The sequence below is a fragment of the Bison bison genome, unplaced genomic scaffold, assembly GCF_000754665.1.
Source record: "Bison bison bison isolate TAMUID 2011002044 unplaced genomic scaffold, Bison_UMD1.0 scf7180017864261, whole genome shotgun sequence".
Classification (NCBI taxonomy): Eukaryota; Metazoa; Chordata; class Mammalia; order Artiodactyla; family Bovidae; genus Bison; species Bison bison.
In genome coordinates this window covers 1,470,737-1,489,222 of record NW_011494833.1, presented here as the reverse complement: position 1 = coordinate 1,489,222, position 18,486 = coordinate 1,470,737, and the positions used below count along the sequence as shown (strand labels likewise).

Sequence of the window (18,486 nt, the reverse complement as noted above, 5' to 3'; positions counted from 1 at the left end):
CTTCAAGCGTCCATGGCAGCAGTGGCCAATCTGATGGATTCCAAAAACTAAGTAAACAAGATACTACAAAATTTAAAAACAAAAGCAAAACTCACAAGAGTCTTCAGGAGACTGGGTTATTTGGGGCTACTGACAAGCCAGCTTCAACAAGACTGGATTTCAAAACAGAATAAACAGGACTTGTCTTTCTAGTTAGAATCTCCAGTCAAAGCTTTCAGGCTGCCAACCCGGCTCTCCTTTCTTTTCAGCGATATGCTCTTTGTTTTCTCCCTGAACCCACGATCCTGGCAGACAAGGAAGTTATGTCTGTCAAAATTCACCCAGAGCTACTTCCTTAATAATCAGGAAGAGGACTTTAACAAAATTCTTAGTGAGTTTGTTTACAGTCACTGTTTCCTACGACTGCTGCTGCTGCTGCTAAGTAGCTTCAGTCGTGTCCGACTCTGTGCGACCCCATAGACGGCAGCCCACCAGGCTCCCCAGTCCCTGGGGCTCTCCAGGCAAGAACACTGGAGTGCGTTGCCATTTCCTTCTCCAATGCATGAAAGCGAAAAGTGAAAGTCAAGTCGCTCAGTCGTGTCCGACTCTTAGCGACCCCATGGACTGCAGCCTACCAGGCTCCTCCGTCCATGGGATTTTCCAGGCAAGAGTACTGGAGTGGGGTGCCATCACCTTCTCCGTTCCTACGACTGGTGTCTAACAAAGGAATGGAATCAGGCTACCTGCTCGCAGATTTAGTTTTCTATGTCGCCTCCTAGTGACCCTTCTAGGAACTTCATTGATGGATTTTCAGATACCGAGAGACCTGCCGCAGAAGGGAAATGTTTATAAGGAAATGTTTAGCTTTCTTCAGAATGATTTCACAATTGTAGCACATCCAAAGTCCATTTTTTCAATTCCACAATCACCTATCAGTCCAGATGCCTTGATAAAAAGGCAGAGTGGCTCTATATCTGGTTGATATTTGAGAAGACAGTTTTCTGTTTCGCATCTAGGAATTCAACCTAGATGAAAAAACATTAAAAAAAAAAAAAAATTGAACGTTCCAAAAGGCAAAAATTGAATTTGCCACATCTCAGCTATTATTTATGTAGCATTTACATTGTATTTATAACTATTAATAAAAGAACTATTTTCTTTGCATTAGGTATTATAAGTAATATAGAAATGAGTTAAAGTATACATTTGCATTGCATAAGTGTTAGATGCTCAGTCTTGTCAGTCGCTCAGTCTTGTCCGATTCTTGGCGACCCCATGGACTGTATGTAGCCTGCCAGGCGCCTCTGTCCATGGAATTTCCCAGGCAGGAATACTGGAGTGGGTAGCTATTCCCTTTTCTATGGGATCTTCCAGATCCAGAGCTTGAACCCAAGTGTCCTGCATAGCAGGTGGATTCTTTACCATCTGAACCACCAGGGAAGCCCATAGATTACATGCAAATAAAAAAAAAAAAAAAAAAAGAACAAGTTCACCATTTTATGTAAGCTACTTGAACTTGGGAGGAGGTTAGTCTTCCCTGGGGGCCTGGAACTAATCCTCTGTTGATACCCAAGGAGGACTGTAATGGATGCTACTGGGAATGTTGGGTTTGTTTTAGTTTGTGTTGTCATCACTGCAGTCCTAGGCTTCCCTAGTGGCTCAGATGGTAAAAAATCTGTGTGCAATTCAGGAGACCTGGGCTCTATACCTGAGTTGGGAAGGTCCCCTAGAGAAGGGAATGGCTCACTGCAGTCCTGGCAGGACTGATGTAAAAATATACTTGATATTCCTTGGTACCATAACATTTAGATAATATAGTGTAACAAATACAGATTTTAATTTATTTTTTCAGAGGATTTTTAAAAGTGACTTGCAGAAACTTACATTGCAGAATTCATCCCCTGCCCATCCTTCACCCTTTGAGATGTACAGCCACTAGTAGCTCTGATCAATTTGACTTCCTTTTATATTTTATACTGTTTTTTCTATGGGGTTCCCTGATCCTGCATCACTCAGTGGTTGGAGATTTGGGTACTGGTTTTGTCCAAACTCTGGGAGCCTATAAACCTTTGGCCCTCAGCCATTGATCTGCATGTGGGCTGGGGAGCATAGTCAGGGTTCAGCTGGGTTTCACCCCAGTCTTGGATTTTCCTCTTTGTGGCGTTCTCCTGAGTACTCAACACCCAGGCAGGTCGTTCCCCAGTTAACTGGGAGGATGTGGGAGGCTCATCAAACCTACCACGCTTCTCCTATGCCTACATCCTTCTTGTACCATTTCAGGCTGGTCCACTCTCACTCTCCCCGTGATTACAACTTCAGTCTAAGGTGCATTTTTGTCCTATTTGTTTCCGATTGGCACTTTAAAAAATTAATTAATTAATAATTAATTGTCTTAATTAATTAAGTCTTAAATACTTAATAATTAATTCTTATAAGTGGAATATAGTTGCTTTACACTGCTGTGTCAGTTTCTGCTGTACAACAAAGTGAATCAGCCACATGCATACACATATCCCTTCTTTTGGGATTTCCTTCCCATTTAGGTCACCACAGAGCACTGAGTAGAGTACTGTGCTGTATACACACACTGAGTAGTGTGTTCCCTGTGCTATACAATAGGTTCTCATGGCTGATATATGGTTTGAATTTCTTCTTCCCAATCCACAATGGCCCACTGAATGTCACTGAAAAAAAATATAAATGCAAAATTAGATAAAAGGTCTTGGAAGCAGCAGCATATGTGATGGGCCCTGAAGAGCCCCAGATTCGTTAGCTTCCAGATAAATCCACCTCTGTCCAGGGCAGAGGGCACTTGACTAAGTGCAGAGAGCCAGTCCAGCATCTCAAGACACAACATTCCAGGCTAGTAGCAAGTTCAGATTAAGCTGAGGCATTAATAAGGGTTGTTTATTCATGACTGGACAGCAAGATGTTCAGGGGGCAGAGGTGGAGGGCAGAGTTGCTTAGATAGTAGGTCTAGCAGGTGTGTCCATTCCCAGAAGGAGCCTTGACAGTGCTTGTGGATTCAAGGGGTAGGAGTCAAACCCCAGGGAAATGACAAGAGCCAGAAATATTAGGGCTATGAAATCGTAACTGCTCCACAACCAGAGACAGAACTGTGTCTACAAGGGGACCACTGGTTAGAGGTGGCTGTGAAAATGCTTCTGAGTCTGTAGACAGTATTAGAAGAAGATCCCTAGGAAATAGAGCAGAGAGAGGCATTTGAAACGAGTGTAAAGTCTTGAAGGCCTAGGGTGAGTGATATGGACGAGCATGATGAATATTACTTAAAATTAAAAAGAGGCTTAATTGTCAGAAGACTCCTGGGGTTGTTTGAAAAACAGGGTAGCAGATGAGAAGTCTAGAATGATTATCTAGGCAGGAAGCAATGAAGTGGGAGGACTTAGGGAATTCCAGACATTTATAATTGGAGAGAGAGAGAAATTTGGAAAAAAAAAAAAAAATCACTAGAAATTGGTAGGTAGTTGAATGTGGAGCCCAGGACAGAGGAAATGAGTGATGATGGAGAGTTCCCTGAAGGAGATGTGGGAACAATAAGGAAAGTAACAAATCAAAAACAAAAAATCATTCTTTTAAAGGGAGAATAAGATATCACCAAAATGTATATTGTTCATCAACACATGTATTGTCCAGGGGACTGGAATATGTGAACATCTCTCCATTTTGTCAAATTAAAAAAAAACAAACACTATTCATAGTTGATATACAATGTTGCGTTAGTTTCAGATGTACAGCAAAGTGAATCACTTGTACATATACATATATTCACTTTTTTATATTTTTTCCCATATAGGTCATTACAGAGTATTGAACAGTTATCTATTTTTATATAGATATGTGGATATATGTCAATTCCAATCTCCCTATTTATCCTTGCCCCCAGCCCAGTAATCATGTTTGTTTTCTACATCTGTGAGTCTATTTCTGCAAATAAGCTGATTTATACCACTTTTTTAGACTTCCCATATAAGCAGTATCACATGACATTTGTCTTGGACATGAAGATTATTGCTTGCTTTAATGAGGCTAGTGTATATGATACAGAATTTTTCTTTTTTCAGAAATTTACATAAAATGTTTCAATTAGCATGTTTTCTTTAAGCATGCATTTATCAGTATTCTTTCTCAAGGAATGGCTTTAATAAGAACAGATGCTTACTGAAAGCACACTAGGTATAAAGTGCTGAGTCACTGCTATCCTTTGCTGATTTAACTAGCTCCTCCCATCAACCAGTCGGCATTGCAACAGAAATGCACCAGGAGCAACCAGCTTTCTTCTTTCATTTGCAGCTTTTATTTAATTGAATCAGAAAATTTGCATTTAGCACTTAAAACCTTTATTTCAGTAAATTAAAAAATGATTGCGGATAGCTTGAGCAGTTAAGAAAAAAGAAAATAGAGAACATAGGAGAACATGATGAGATGCTTTCTTATAAGAAAGAGCTGAAATCATTCCCAGGACAACCCCACATACCAAAGTAATCAACTGGAAACAGCACAGAAATTGCACACTGGAGTGCTCAAACCCATCTCAAAAGCCTTTCATGGAAATTGTATTTCCTCTCTGCTGGAGTCAGTTTTTTGAAAATTTTGTACGTCTATGAGTTTTCTGGCTAGTTTTCAAGAAGTCTAAAAAATTAAGGAAGTTAGAATTGACTTCTAGGCTTTTTGAATGACCAGGAGAGCTTCATGTCCTCTTTGGCCACCCTCACAAGTTTAAGAAAGATTTGGTAGCCAAAATGATTATTCTTTTTCCTCCTTCAGCGATAGGGAATGATCAGAACAGCCATTGACCTTTTAATTAGGAAGTGGAATCTGATTCTTCCTGCATGGATTTCCTCGGCATCTCCGCAGGAGAGAACTTTATTTAAACTATAATTAGTGGTAATTATGTCAGGTTCAAATTAAGAGAAGTACTTTTATGTTCCCAAAGCAATAACCTGTAATAAAAGATGTTTTCCTTCTTAGATTCAACATTGTAATTTACTTCCAAGTTTTAAGTAATTAGATTAATATTTTGCAAGAACATACTAGTGTAAGAAGACTACTTATTGTTGTATGAAGCTAAAGGAGCATGTAAAAAAGGATAGTTTTTTTTTTTTTTGATATATTAGCATATGTCTAAGCCACAGGTTGTGAATTCTACAAGTAAATGTTATAGAAAGATACTGCTTCTCTTCAGCATGTTCTGTCTGGATAAAGAACACCTGAGAAACTATCAGAATTTGTGTAGCAAATATCTAGGGAAGGTTAAGAAGATCTTGCTTCCAGGATCCTCAGCCTAGCCTCGCACAGCCATTTTGGATATCCAATTTCAAGCTCTAAATAAAAAGAGATGGTTAAAAGTGAATTATTTTCTGCAAAATCTATAAGCATGTTATATTTCAGTGACTCATCTATATCTGCTAATTACGGTAACCTTTTTTACATTCTGTTGTACTATATTTATGCATGCTTTCCCAGATCTCCTTAGCCATGGCTGATTAAGCAGTTATTGTAAAATCGACCAGTCTGTCACAGAAGAAAGAAAGCCGTTTTGTTTTTTAATACAGAAAGGCAAACAGTTTGCTTGCCCTAAGGACCATCTCTCTCTGCTCTCCAATGTGAGACAGCTTCATCTTTGTGGAGTGGAAGGACAGCTTGAAAACATTTCTGGTGGCTCAGTGTTAAAGAATCTGCCTGCCAATGCAGGAGACATGGGTTTGATTCCTGGCCCAGGGAAGATCCCAGATGCAGCAGGGCAACCAAGACTGTGCACCGCAGCTACTGAGCCTGTGCTCTAGAGCCCATGCTCCACAAGAGAAGCCACCACAATGAGAAACCCTCACACCACAACTAGAGAGTAGCCGCCCCCCACCCCAGCCGCAACTAGAGAAAAGCCTGCACAGCAACAAAGACCTAGCACAGCCCAAAATAGAATAAATAAAGTTATATTTAAAAAAAGAACACATTTCTAAAAAACATTTCCTTCTCCATCCCAAAAGGGAAAGTGTATTGGGCAGGATTTCCAGGAGAATGCTTTCTAGGGAAAACCCTCCTATTAACCCAGTACTTTGTAAAGACTCAAGAAAAGTCAATGAACGGATGAATGAGGGAATGAAAACAAAAACTCTAAAATGAAGTCAGTCACACAATGCTCTTTTGTCTCCCTTTGCAAAAATTACAAATTTTTGATAAATTTTCTATCATTAGACATACTCATTCAAAATAAAATTATACATCAGGTTTAGTGAATTATTGATTTGTAAGTGAAAGCTTTCACAAAGCAATCATGCAGCAAACTGTTCCATTAGAAAGGATAACTTTTCTATAATCGTTTAGTTGCTCAGTCATTTTGGACTCTTTGCGAGCCTGTGGACTGTAGTCCTCCAGGATCCTCTGTCCATGGGATTTCCCAGGCAAGAATACTAGAGTGGGTTGCCATTTCCTCCTCCAGGGGATCTTCTTAAACCAGGGATCAAACTCTCATCTCCTGTGTTGGCAGGCAGATTCTTTACCACTGAACCACCAGGGGAGCCCATTTTCTATATCTTTATTTTGTTTTTGTTATTGTTTCCTAAATGCATTCAGACTCTGACACTGTTAAATTCTAGCTTACTCCTTTGGTAAGGTTGAAAACTCTTGGACTAAAATGAGCACTGCTGAATTATCTGTGAGACATTTAAGCACATCACGGAAAACAATTTTAATCATCTCAATCTTTTGATAAGAACAGAGAATCTCTCCAATCAACGAGTAGGCAAAAAACACAAAAATAAGCTAGCATTGAAAAGGAGGGAACCATTTGATGTGGGAACTTACCATTTTGGCACTTGAATTGGGATCTGCCATTCCTCTGTGTTCTTTATTTGCAGATTTCTATAATAAACGTTTTGTTGTGTCAGGAACTGAACCAGAAGATATCGTGCACAGACACACATACACACTCAGACCACCTCTTTTTGATCCATGAAAAACTAAGACTGTGTAGGAATGAAGTGGGCAAATGTGGGTGAGGGTGGGGGTGGTACTGGTTAAGTGATGTTTTATCAGAAACCATGTTTTCTTGTTAGCCTTGCTGTAACCACCCTGCCTGTCCAGCATGCTCTGAGACCCTTTTGTGTGATATGAGGATTCTGTGAAGCCACAGACTGAACACTGTCTTGGTCACCCCTTCTATTCATTAAAGAATGCATAATGAGAATTGCTGATTTTATAGAGACATAGTTGAGCATCTTGGTGATTAGCACCCAGCTCTAAATAATACATGTTCTATGTGTACTTGAGGATACTGGTGCAGATAAAGACTCCAGTGGTTCAGGTGATCTTAGAGACTCTGTAATCTCTGTCTTCTTTTTGCATCCAAGTAAATGACAACTTCGGGAAGTAAGCCCATCAAAGACACTGGAGATTATGAGATATTGGTGCATATTCAGAGATTGTATGATTCACTCAAATTTCCCGTCACAAATAATCATCTCCTAAAGAAGGCTGAGCACTGAAGAATTGATGCTTTTGAACTGTGGTGCTGGAGAAGATTCTTGAGAGTCCCTCGAACTGCAAGGAGATCCAACCAGTCAATCCTAAAGGAAATCAACCCTGAACATTGGAAAGACTGATGCTGAAGCTCCAATACTTTGGACACCTGATGCACAGAGCTGACTCATTGGAAAAGACCCTGATTCTGGGAAAGACTGAGGACAGGATGAGAAGGGGGCAGAAGAGGATGAGATGGTTAGATAGCATCACTGACTCAATGGACATGAGTTTGAGCAAGCTCTGGGAGATAGTGAAGAACAGGGAAGACTGGCATGCTGCAATCCATGGAGTAGCAAAGAGTCAGACATGGCTGAGCGACTGAGTAACAATATGGTGGTAAAAATTATAAAAGAAACCTATAAATCTGAGCTAAGGAAAAATATCTGGGCTCGTTTATCGTAAAGAAAGATATGTTTTACTTCTCTGCTTTCCTACTTATGTAATGTCTCTGTTTTGGCTCCATGTCTCTCATGCATGTGTGTGCTGATTTAACTACTTGGTTTCTCTGTCATCAATATTGATTTGGGAAACACACCTCCTCAGTTAGTGGAAAGCCCTCTGCTGCTCAAGGCCTCTCTGGAAGCCATCATTCAGCTTGACCCCTGAGAACCAGGGCTGGGTCTAGAGCAGGGTAAGCAAGGCATTGTCCCACGAATAACATTTAAGGGCTACAGACAAGCTCTGTGATCACAGTAAATAACATGTTACTGTGTTTTTTTAAAAAATCAGAACTAATTTCCAAGACTTCATGATGAGACAGTCAGTGTTTTAAATAAAGACAGAATCTGTGTACTTACAGGAGTCATTGTACTCCTATCACCGTAATCCCAGCCCTGCTGAGAAGTTCCTATTTCTGCCCAGAGTCAGAGAGCTGTGTTATATCACTGGACCTTTTCAAGGAACTGATGAGTGGTTAAGTGGCACCAAGATTATTAGTGATACGGACACAGATTAGCACAACTAATACAGAGGAGGGACATACCAAAGTGATGTAGTGTGGACTGGAGAAGCTGGTTGGAAGTCTCTCCAAGGACTCTGTGGTTCTTCGCTGGTGAAAAGAGATACTCTTAAGCCTTCAGTTAATGCTCAAATAGGACTGTTTCCCATGCCTACAAAATCATTTTTCGAGTCCTCCCTAGAATATAGTCTTAGTAAATGTACAAATGTTGCAACACACAGAGATAACATTCTTGCCTAGGTTGTTCTCTTGTGAAGGATGAGTCTAAGAACCTACTTATAAAGCAATCATACTTTTGAGAGAGTGGGAGTTTCTTTGCATGTGTTAATGCTAAGTTATTTTAAACTCTTTGAGACCCCATGGACTGCAGCCCGCCAGGCTCCTCTGTCCATGAGATTCTCCAGACAAGAGTAACTGGAGTGTGTTTCCATGCCCTCCTCCAGGGGATCTTCCTGACCCAGGGATTGAACCCATATCTCTTATGTCTCCTGCATTGCAGGCAGGTTCTTTACCACTAGTGCCACCTGGGAAGCCCAGGAGTTTCTTTATGTTCTGGCCTAGGTTACCCTTTGTTAGGTGCTGTCTCTTAACCCTCAGTGGTTTTTATAATACAATCAGAAAGAATGGTTCAGTGGAAACAGAACCGGGAGAGGCCCTGGGTACCAAAAATCTAACCAAGCATCATTAATGTAACTGAAAAAAGGATCCCAAACACCATCGTTCCCCAAACCACTGTTTTCCTAAGAACTAGCCTTTTGATGGGTAACTAATGTATCAAACAGGCATCAGTTGAATCATGATTTATATAATTTTATGACAAATAATACAAAAAGCCTAAACAAGAAATGCAAGGACTCAAACTGTCCTCTACAATCTGCTGCTGCTGCTGCTAAGTGGCTTCAGTCGTGTCCGACTCTGTGCGACCTCATAGACGGCAGCCCACCAGATTCCCCCGTCCCTGGGATTCTCCAGGCGAGAACACTGGAGTGGGTTGCCATTTCCTTCCCCAATCCATTAAAGTGAAAAGTGAAAGTGAAGTCGCTCAGCTGTGTCCAACTCTTAGCAACCCCATGGACTGCAGCCTACCAGGCTCCTCCGTCCATGGGATTTTCCAGGCAAGAGGACCCGAGTGGGCTGCCAATGCCTTCTCCGGTCCTGTACAATCTACACTTACAGTATATCATGCTATGTGCATATGTGTGCTCAGTAGCTTAGTCATATCTGACTCTTTGTGACTCCATGGACTATAGCCTGCCAGGCTTCTCTGTCCATGGGATTCTCCAGGCAAGAATATTGGAGGGGTGGTCATTTCTTCCTTCTGGGGATCTTCCTGAATCATGGGTCGAACCTGTGTCTCTTATGTTTCTTTCATTGGCAGGAAGATTCTTTATCACCGTGCTACCTGGGAAGCCCCATATTATTCTATATAGCTAAATTCGCCCAAATATTTATTAAACTCTTCTTCTAAGTTCCCTCATTTAACTAAAATTTCGGACTTCCCTGGTGGCTCAGACGGTAAAAGCATCTGCCTACAATCCAGGAGACCCGGGTTCAATCCCTGGGTTGGGAAGATCCCCTGGAGAAGGAAATGGCAGGCCACTCCAGTATTGTTGCCTGGAAAATCCCATGGACAGAGGAGCCTGGCAGGCTGCAGTCTATGGGGTTGCAAAGAGTCGGACATGACTGAGCGACTTCACTTTCACTTTCTAAGTTCCCCCATTTAACTAAAATTTTGGATAGCTCTTAGGGATTTTGTATTCTAGAAGTGCAACAAATATGCCCCAGGCTCTATTTGAACTTCTGGTAACTATTTATCATTGTTCATGTGGTCAGAGGATGAGATGGTTAGATAGCATCACTGACTCAATGGACATGAATCTGAGCAAACTCTGGGAGATAGGGGCTTCCCTGGTGGCTCAGATAGCAAAGAATCTGCCTGTAATGCAGAGACTCTGGTTCAATTTCTGGGTCGGGAAGATCCCCTAGAGAAGGGAATGCCTACTCACTCCAGTATTCTTGCCTGGAGAATTCCATGGACAGAGGACCCTGATGGGCTATAGTCCATGGGATCGCAAAGAGTCAGACACAACTGAGTGTCTAACACTAACTGCTGCTAAGTCACTTCAGTCGTGTCCAACTCTGTGAGACCCCATAGACGGCAGCCCACCAGGCTCGTCCGTCCCTGGGATTCTCCAGGCAAGAGTACTGGAGTGGGGTGCCATCGCCTTCTCCTAACACTAACAACAGGAGTTAGTGAAAGACAGAGGAAACTGACGTGCTGCAGTCCATGGGATTGCAAAGAATTGCAAAGAATCAGACATGACATAGTGACTGAACAACAGCATATAGTCAGACTACCTTCTCCCGACTACCTTCTCTGAGAGTGAAACTGTTTTGCATATTACTTTAAAGAAAATACAATTGGGAAATCTACTGCAACAGTGCATGAGGCATAGTAGATAATTAACAGACATTAAGTGCTAAATATATATAAACACGGGGCTAAGTGCAGTTATATACAGTTTCTTATTTAACCCTGATATTGACATCCTGTGTTTCCATATCAGAAAATCTCAGTGTAAGCTTAAAAAAGTACCACACAATATTTCCTGTTCATCTGAGTGGACAATGAAGACTTGTTTCTTGGGGTCACTATTGTCATAATAAAAAGTAAGCATGGATAAAAATGAGAAACCATCATATTACCACAGAAGGAGTATACAACCCTGAGTAAGAGAAGTTCAGTAAAAACCTTTCTACTATCATGTCATAGATATGTCCCTGGGGGTATGGTGGGAGCATGTTCTATAATACTGTACAGTAAAAAGCACAGGACTTATCAGAAATGGAGAGTTGGGGCAAGATCACTAACCAAAAAAAATTCCTAATTTTAAACACTAACACCACTATATTTTCATTGGCATTTGCATCTATCAATAATCAGTTCATACTTCCTTCAAGAAATAGGTCCTTGTGGGCAGTTGCATTGGTATAATCTTATCACCAAGTTTTCTTCATTGGTTAATTTTTTTAAAGAATGCTTTCGTAGCTTCTTAATCAGCACTCACACTTGTTTTCCCCCCACTGAGCCAAATACATTGGAAATCATAACTATTGTTAAAGGTACTAAACAAGCCATAACTTGCTGGGATTTCTCCAGGATTGTCATCTTTTTTTTATTATTATTATTTCTATAGGTATTATTTTAATAAGCTTTCCCTTTAAAGTAAAAAGATACACAAAGAAATATATGAATAAAAAGTGTTGAGATGGGTGAATTTTCCACAAATGAGCACATCTGGGTAACCAAGCTCCACCAAGATCAAAAAAAGAACTGTACTGCCACCCCCTACCCCCCAAAAATCCACTCTTCCCTGTGATAACAACTACCCGGACATCTAATATCATAGATTGGTTTTGTTAGTTCGAACTTATGTAAGTTGAATTGTACAGTTTGCCTTTGAGTCTGACATGTTGTCTAGCAGTATGTTTGTGGTAGTATTACATCACCTATAATATGTTGTAAACATCTATAGTTTGTCCATTTTTCCTTCTCTGTAGTATTCCACTGTATGAATATATAGTGAATCGTTCCCCTTTTTTGTTACTAAATATTTGTATTATTTTTGCTTTTTGCAAAAAATGCTGTTGGAACATTATTGTTGATGTTTTCTGATATGCACATGTACCTCTTTCTGTTGGGTGTATTCATATGACTGAAATTGCTAGATTACAGGGAATGTATATGATCAGTTTTAGGCCATAGTATCAGTTTTACCTACTGGTTGTACCATTTAATTTTCATTAGCTTTTATGAGAGTTTTCACTCTGTATATCCCCACTAATAATTGGCATTATCATCCTTATTCATTTCTAGTCATTTCATGAGAAAATACAATACAGACTAAAAAAAATACACAAAACAGATTCGTGGCTTAATGAAACATTTAAGGTAAATACCCTTGTAATTACTAAACTGATTAAGAAATTTCAAGTTTCCCATCATTACTGCCACCCACTTCCTACCCCTCTAAATTAACCACTTTCCAATCTTAAAGTAATGACCTCCTCCTTGCACACAATTATACTTTCACCCCTGAATATTAATCTCTTAACACTATACACTGTACATTTTTAATTTTTATGAGAAAAAGACTTTTCCCAATATTTTTCTGCCACTGATTTCTAATAGAATTTTATTTTGAGGACATATTTTGTATGACACCAACTCTTTTAGATTTATTAAGACTTGTCTTATATCCCAGTGGTGGTTTATATTTGTAAAATTTTCTAGCTGTGCACAAATTAGTATTGTATTTAACCAATATATTCTTCAGAAATAATGTCTTGATTTATTTCAGTCCTGACATTCTTTCCTTCCTTATCTGTCAATAGAAGATCATTGATATGGAATCATGTTAGACTATTCTTCTACATTTCCCACTTCACTTAGCTTAGGGATAGTTCACTTCAAACATACATACAGCTACTTTTGCAATTGATTAAAACTAGTGCAATCAATATTTTCTTACATGTAGAGGATGAATATCAGGTAAGATGGGCTCATTCCTTGTCTGCTGCTCATCACCAAAGTATCCTTTATTCTCCACTCCTAGGGTTTCTCGAGGTGGGCTGTCAAGAAGGAATTGAATATTGATACCAGCTATAGTATGGGATAAGCCTATGGTTAATAGTAAATCATCTAGGAGATTTTTAAAAGACTGATTGATACTCATGTGCCACTCTATAACAATTACATCTGAAGGAGGAATCAAATTTAGCGTAAAAAAAAAAACAAACAAACTTGTAATTCTGATGTGCAGAGAAGTTGGGAACCATGGGGCTAACATCTGAATGAGAATGAAGTGTGTAAAAGCTCAACTTGTTACACTTTTACTTGGTCTTCAGTAAGAGGTTTATACCTTCTTCCCATCAAATATTCTTTGTGGCCACAAAGTTTATACTGTCTTGGTAATGGTCCCCTTCAACACATAAAGAATACAGACCTACCTTTGAACTTGCTTCAACCTAATACACTTTTTGTAACGAATTAGTAATATGACAACCACAACACCAAAAATAACCAGGAAAAGCACGACCACCAGGATGGAGAGATCTGTAACATGAAAACACATGAGCTTCAGCCAAGACATCAACCTTGGAACAATGGAATCTTAACATTTAACTGAGATGTTAAAGTTATGTTTCTGTCTTCCTTGAAGGACTTTAATTCTACCCTCCTCTGTTTTTTGGTTTTTTTTTTTAAATAAAGTCAAAGACCAGGACATTGTACAAATTATTATCTGTATTAGGAATGGACTTTCCACCCAAGATTACATTATGTTTAAGAGAATCCCAGTCGGTGGAAAAATTTGGATTATCAGTGTTTAACTGACTAGAAAAGGTCTTACTGGGTTAAGGGTTCTTGAAGGAACTAATCTACATTTAACTGGAAGAAGATACATTCATTCCAGATTAATTGTAGTAAATTCAAACTTGGGTATTTAAACATTAACAATAAGAAAAATATCATACAAATCCATACAGAAATACAACACATGTGTAGCAGACCTGGCATATAAGCAGAAAGTATTCTCACTGGTGAGGTTTCTGATATATATGCAAGATATTATGTGTACATACTTTGTTGTTTTATTGTTTAGTTGCTAAGTCGTGTCCGACCCTTTGTGACCCCATGAACTGTAGCCTGCCAGGCTCCTCTGTGCATGGGATTTCCCAGGCAAAAATACTGGAGTGAGTTGCCATTTCCTACCCCAGGGGATCTTCCCAACCCAGGGATCAAACCCATGTCTCCTACATTGGCAGGCAAAATCTTTACCACTGAGCTACCAGGCAAGCCCCTATATATTTTTTAATAATTATTATTTATTTATTTTTTGGTCGCAGTTCACAGAATGCAGAACTCCCCTGACCAAAGATTGAACCTATGCCCCTTTTAGTGGAAGCACAGAGTCTTAGCAACAGGACCACCAGGATGTTCTAAGATAGTATATTATTCTGGGATGCTCACTGGTAACATTTAAGGTTTCCTCCCATTCCGTAGAGGCCTGAATTCCCTCGCACTGACACTCAAGTTCACCGTCATCCACCTGCAAGAGCCATAAATCAAATAATTCATCACATGACTGACATAAAACTTGTGTTTTCCACCTCATTCAGCTTAGTGTTCACACACACCCAAAATACACACACCCACACACTATGAACATTTTATTGACTAATTAACTAATCCAAAATCAAGGTTGGGAAAAATAAGGCAATAAAATACAAGGAGCAGCTATCTTTGAAGATGGCCTTGGAGCAAGAGAAGGATTCTGACATATTTGAAACTCAATGAACCAGATGGTTTGGCTTATCTTTCCAGAAGCCATCAATCTTATTGAATGAATAGCTCTTGCCAAATTTGGGCATATCATAGCCAAAGAGAAGACTTCAACTAGATTTTGTGAGATGACATTAATGTGAGGGAAAAAAAGCAGTGACATAAATGCTTACTTCATCCAAAAGCATTGTGTAATGGTTAAGGACATACACTGTTTCTATACTGAAAGCTCAGCTTTTCCTTTCATAGAATATCAGTGTGATTGCTTCACAATCTCTGAAAGAAGGCATAGGAATAGTACTTATCTTTCAATTATGAAACTTTTAAAATTTAATATATACATAAAACTCTTGAAAGAGTACAACTCTATATAGTGTTACTGATTAATTTGATTTAGGAAAGATATTATCCACAAAAGCAAACTGCTAGATACTGCTAGTATTGAACAGCGTCAAAATGAGTGAAAAAATTGTTGTTGCTTTTTTTGTTTGTTGTTTGTTTGTTTTTCTCAAAAGCTTTGGGCTAATGTTAGTACTGGTATAATTTAACTGTAAGAGAAATTATGATAGATGCAACTTTTAAAAAAGTTTTTTTGGAAGTAGATCATTTTTAAAGTCTTTATTGAATTTGTTACAATATTGCTTCTGTTTTATGCTCCGGGTTTTGGGCCAAGAGGCATGTGGGAGCTCAGTTCCCCGATGAGGGATTGAACCTGAATCTCTTGTATTGGAAGGTGAAGTCTTAAAGTCTTAACCATGGTCTGCCAAGGAAGTCCCAATAGACCCAACTTTAAACTTTTGGTTTAAACTTCATACATACATAAATTACTGGGTTTCTAGATTACCAGTCCAATGATAAGACATATACTTGCAATATTGGCATTATCTATGTATAACACTTGGTTTGGCTCTTTGGTTCAGTATTATTACTGCATGAAAAAATATGGATCCCAAATGCATATTTGATTTAAAAATCACCATGCATACATATATACATACACACACACACTCATGGGTGCACCTGTACTTATACACAGGCTCAGAAATGAAGTCTTGTGCAAACAAGTGACTGGTAAGACATTAATTTAAAAAGGGGTCAAACCTTACAGAATTTTCATTGCACTGAGCAGAGCAATCAGTTGAATTGTAGGCCTTTTCAATAGTCACACATTCACCATTGCTGCACACCTAGAAATGAAGTCACCAAGATCAATTAGAATTACTCACTCAGAATTTGCATTATTTGTCCTAATGAAAAACCACATGTAGAGTCTTCTGTGGAAAAAGAAATCTTCTATAAATGTTAAGTGGGTATTTGAAAAAAATGCACTGTACAATCAAATATTGTTATATACAAATACATTAATCATTATAATGTCTATGTCCTCATGACTTCTTCAAATGTTAACCTATCAATGATTCTACCATTGTAATTGCAGCAATTTCTTCTATTATTTCTACCATATTTTCTTCTAATTTGATAAGGATCCATGTTTGTTATATCACAGTTGCTAGCTGGGCATTTTGTCAATATCCATTAATCTTATTATTATGATTTATACTTATTAATTTTGTTTTAAATTATGCTTTTGGGGGGGTAAGTTTTATGACCAAATTACTGTTCTGTTGCTCTTGGTTATTACCTGGCTTATCTTAGCTCATTTATTTGCAAAGAGTCAGACACAACTAAGGGACTAAACAAACAGTTTCTTTATCTAGAATTCCTATTAAATCTGTATCAGATTTCTTAGAACTACATATCTTACTTTAATTCACTTTCTTTTCTTTTTAGAAATTTCATCTTAGTTTTATTTTTTAAGAAGAGTAGCTTTCAATTTACTGATTTTTTATAGTTTTGATTCCATGGCTTACTGCATAAATTGCATAAAAGCAATCATGATTCATTTTGTACTCTGAAGGCAGTGCTTCTGGATTTCAAATTGTATCATTTTTATAAATTTAGTACCCTTTTTAAAAATTTTAAAATAATAGCATCTTTTATTTTTTAAATTAATTTTTAGTGGAGCATAGTTGCTTTATAATATTATGTTTATTATATATATAATATATATGTTGCTATATAATGTTATATATCCATTAAAATATAAATTTAATTTATTTCTAAAGGATTTTCCTCTTTCTAAAAATGTATCAGTTTCACAGAAACTATCATCTTTGATTTCTCAGACTGTCTCCTTTGTTCACCACCTGGTTTCTTTCATGTCTGTTTTTCAGTCTTCTTTCCTTATGTTTACTGAATGGGTTTTCTATATACATGATTAAACACTGAGAAACTTTGTTTTAAAACCCATGCTGACCTCTTTTCAAGGATTTCAGGCTCAACCAAAGGAAAATACTGAGATGTTTCTTATTTTTATTTTGCAATTTTAAATGTTTACTAAAGAGATAGCTACAGAGACCAATTTTGAGCAATTCTGTATGAGAGAACGAACCAGCGAATTTCCTCTTTTCTCTACTCTTAATCTCTCTGCAGTCTACATCTTTCTATCTTACCTTCTCTTCTCTTTTTGTCTTTTTTTTTCTTATCTATGTTGTACATTCTGTAGTATAACTAAGGAAAAGGGCACCTAGGTGTAATGGCATATGCTTGCCCTCTTTTGCTATGCCAAATCAAATTGACCAAGAAAGAATAACTGCTAAGAGAAACTAGAATGCTTTTAAGGCATTTGAAGTTCCTCATGTCTAAAAAAACTAGTAACTCAAGTCTAAAACATACTGTAAATATGAAAATGACAAATTCTATAAGTAGTGTCTTTGTGATACCTCTATAGACTAGCGTTTGCTATGCACAGCTTCCCTTATGAGGAACCAACAGCATTATGAGTGGTGGTGCACTTCTGCACAAGCTTTCTCTTGAAGGAATCAGGTACTCTGTGCGGTGGTGGTACCTAGTCACGGTGAGTTTGCACCATCACTAAATGCTCTTTAACAACTGCTCCCCTTTCAACTTCTTTGTTGAATCCCAGTCACTCTATGAAGGGGACCTCATACTTTTGCTTGATACCTCTGGCTGATTTTCCTTACCTGAAGTGAACAGAAAACTATTTGGTATTTTCTTTAAACTGATGCCTCATACACTCTGTTATTGAAAGCTCTTGACCTTTCTAGATTGTGGTTGCTACACAAACAAATTTTCATAACTATTGACTCCTCACCATTTTTATATTTATTTAGTCATTTTCATGAGGTGTGTAGCTCAGTTGTGTCCGACTCTGTGACCCATGGACTGTAGCCTGCCAGGCTCCTTTGTCCCTCTATACTTAAAATTATGCACTTGAAATATAGGTCTGTATGAAATTAACTTCTGATTTCTTTTTTATATGCTGAATTTTTACTTTCCAATTAATTTTTCTATCTCATTATATGAATGCTACTGTGTTTGTGGGTGGTGGTTTAGAGAGGAGAGCCATGTCATAGATACTTTTCAGTTTCAAAGTTGCTGATTTTAATACAGTATTATATTTTTCAAAAACTCTGTGCTTATAAACCTTGATGTGCTGGTTATTGTTTTTAGTATACATTCTCAAGTTTTCATCTCAGAGTGATAAAACCTTTCCAAATCTAGCTTCATTCCACCTGTTCAACTTAGTTTTCTACCATTTTACCTAGAACTCCAATCACACTAAAACTGTCAGTTACCTGGATAT

General features: G+C 38.3%; 1 protein-coding gene across 1 annotated transcript in view; it reads right to left on the bottom strand.

Moving 5' to 3' along the window:
- Nucleotides 1-947: 947 nt before the first annotated feature.
- Nucleotides 948-18,486, bottom strand: part of ADAM7 (ADAM metallopeptidase domain 7) — a 55,805-nt gene continuing 38,266 nt past the window's right edge. Inside the window, exons 17-22 of the mRNA XM_010848225.1 lie at nt 15,926-16,006; nt 14,508-14,586; nt 13,487-13,592; nt 13,009-13,108; nt 6,802-6,858; nt 948-1,004 (exon numbers count right to left, since the gene is read on the bottom strand). Coding sequence (XP_010846527.1) covers nt 948-1,004; nt 6,802-6,858; nt 13,009-13,108; nt 13,487-13,592; nt 14,508-14,586; nt 15,926-16,006 — 480 coding nt within the window. The remainder of the gene's footprint in view (nt 1,005-6,801; nt 6,859-13,008; nt 13,109-13,486; nt 13,593-14,507; nt 14,587-15,925; nt 16,007-18,486) is intronic.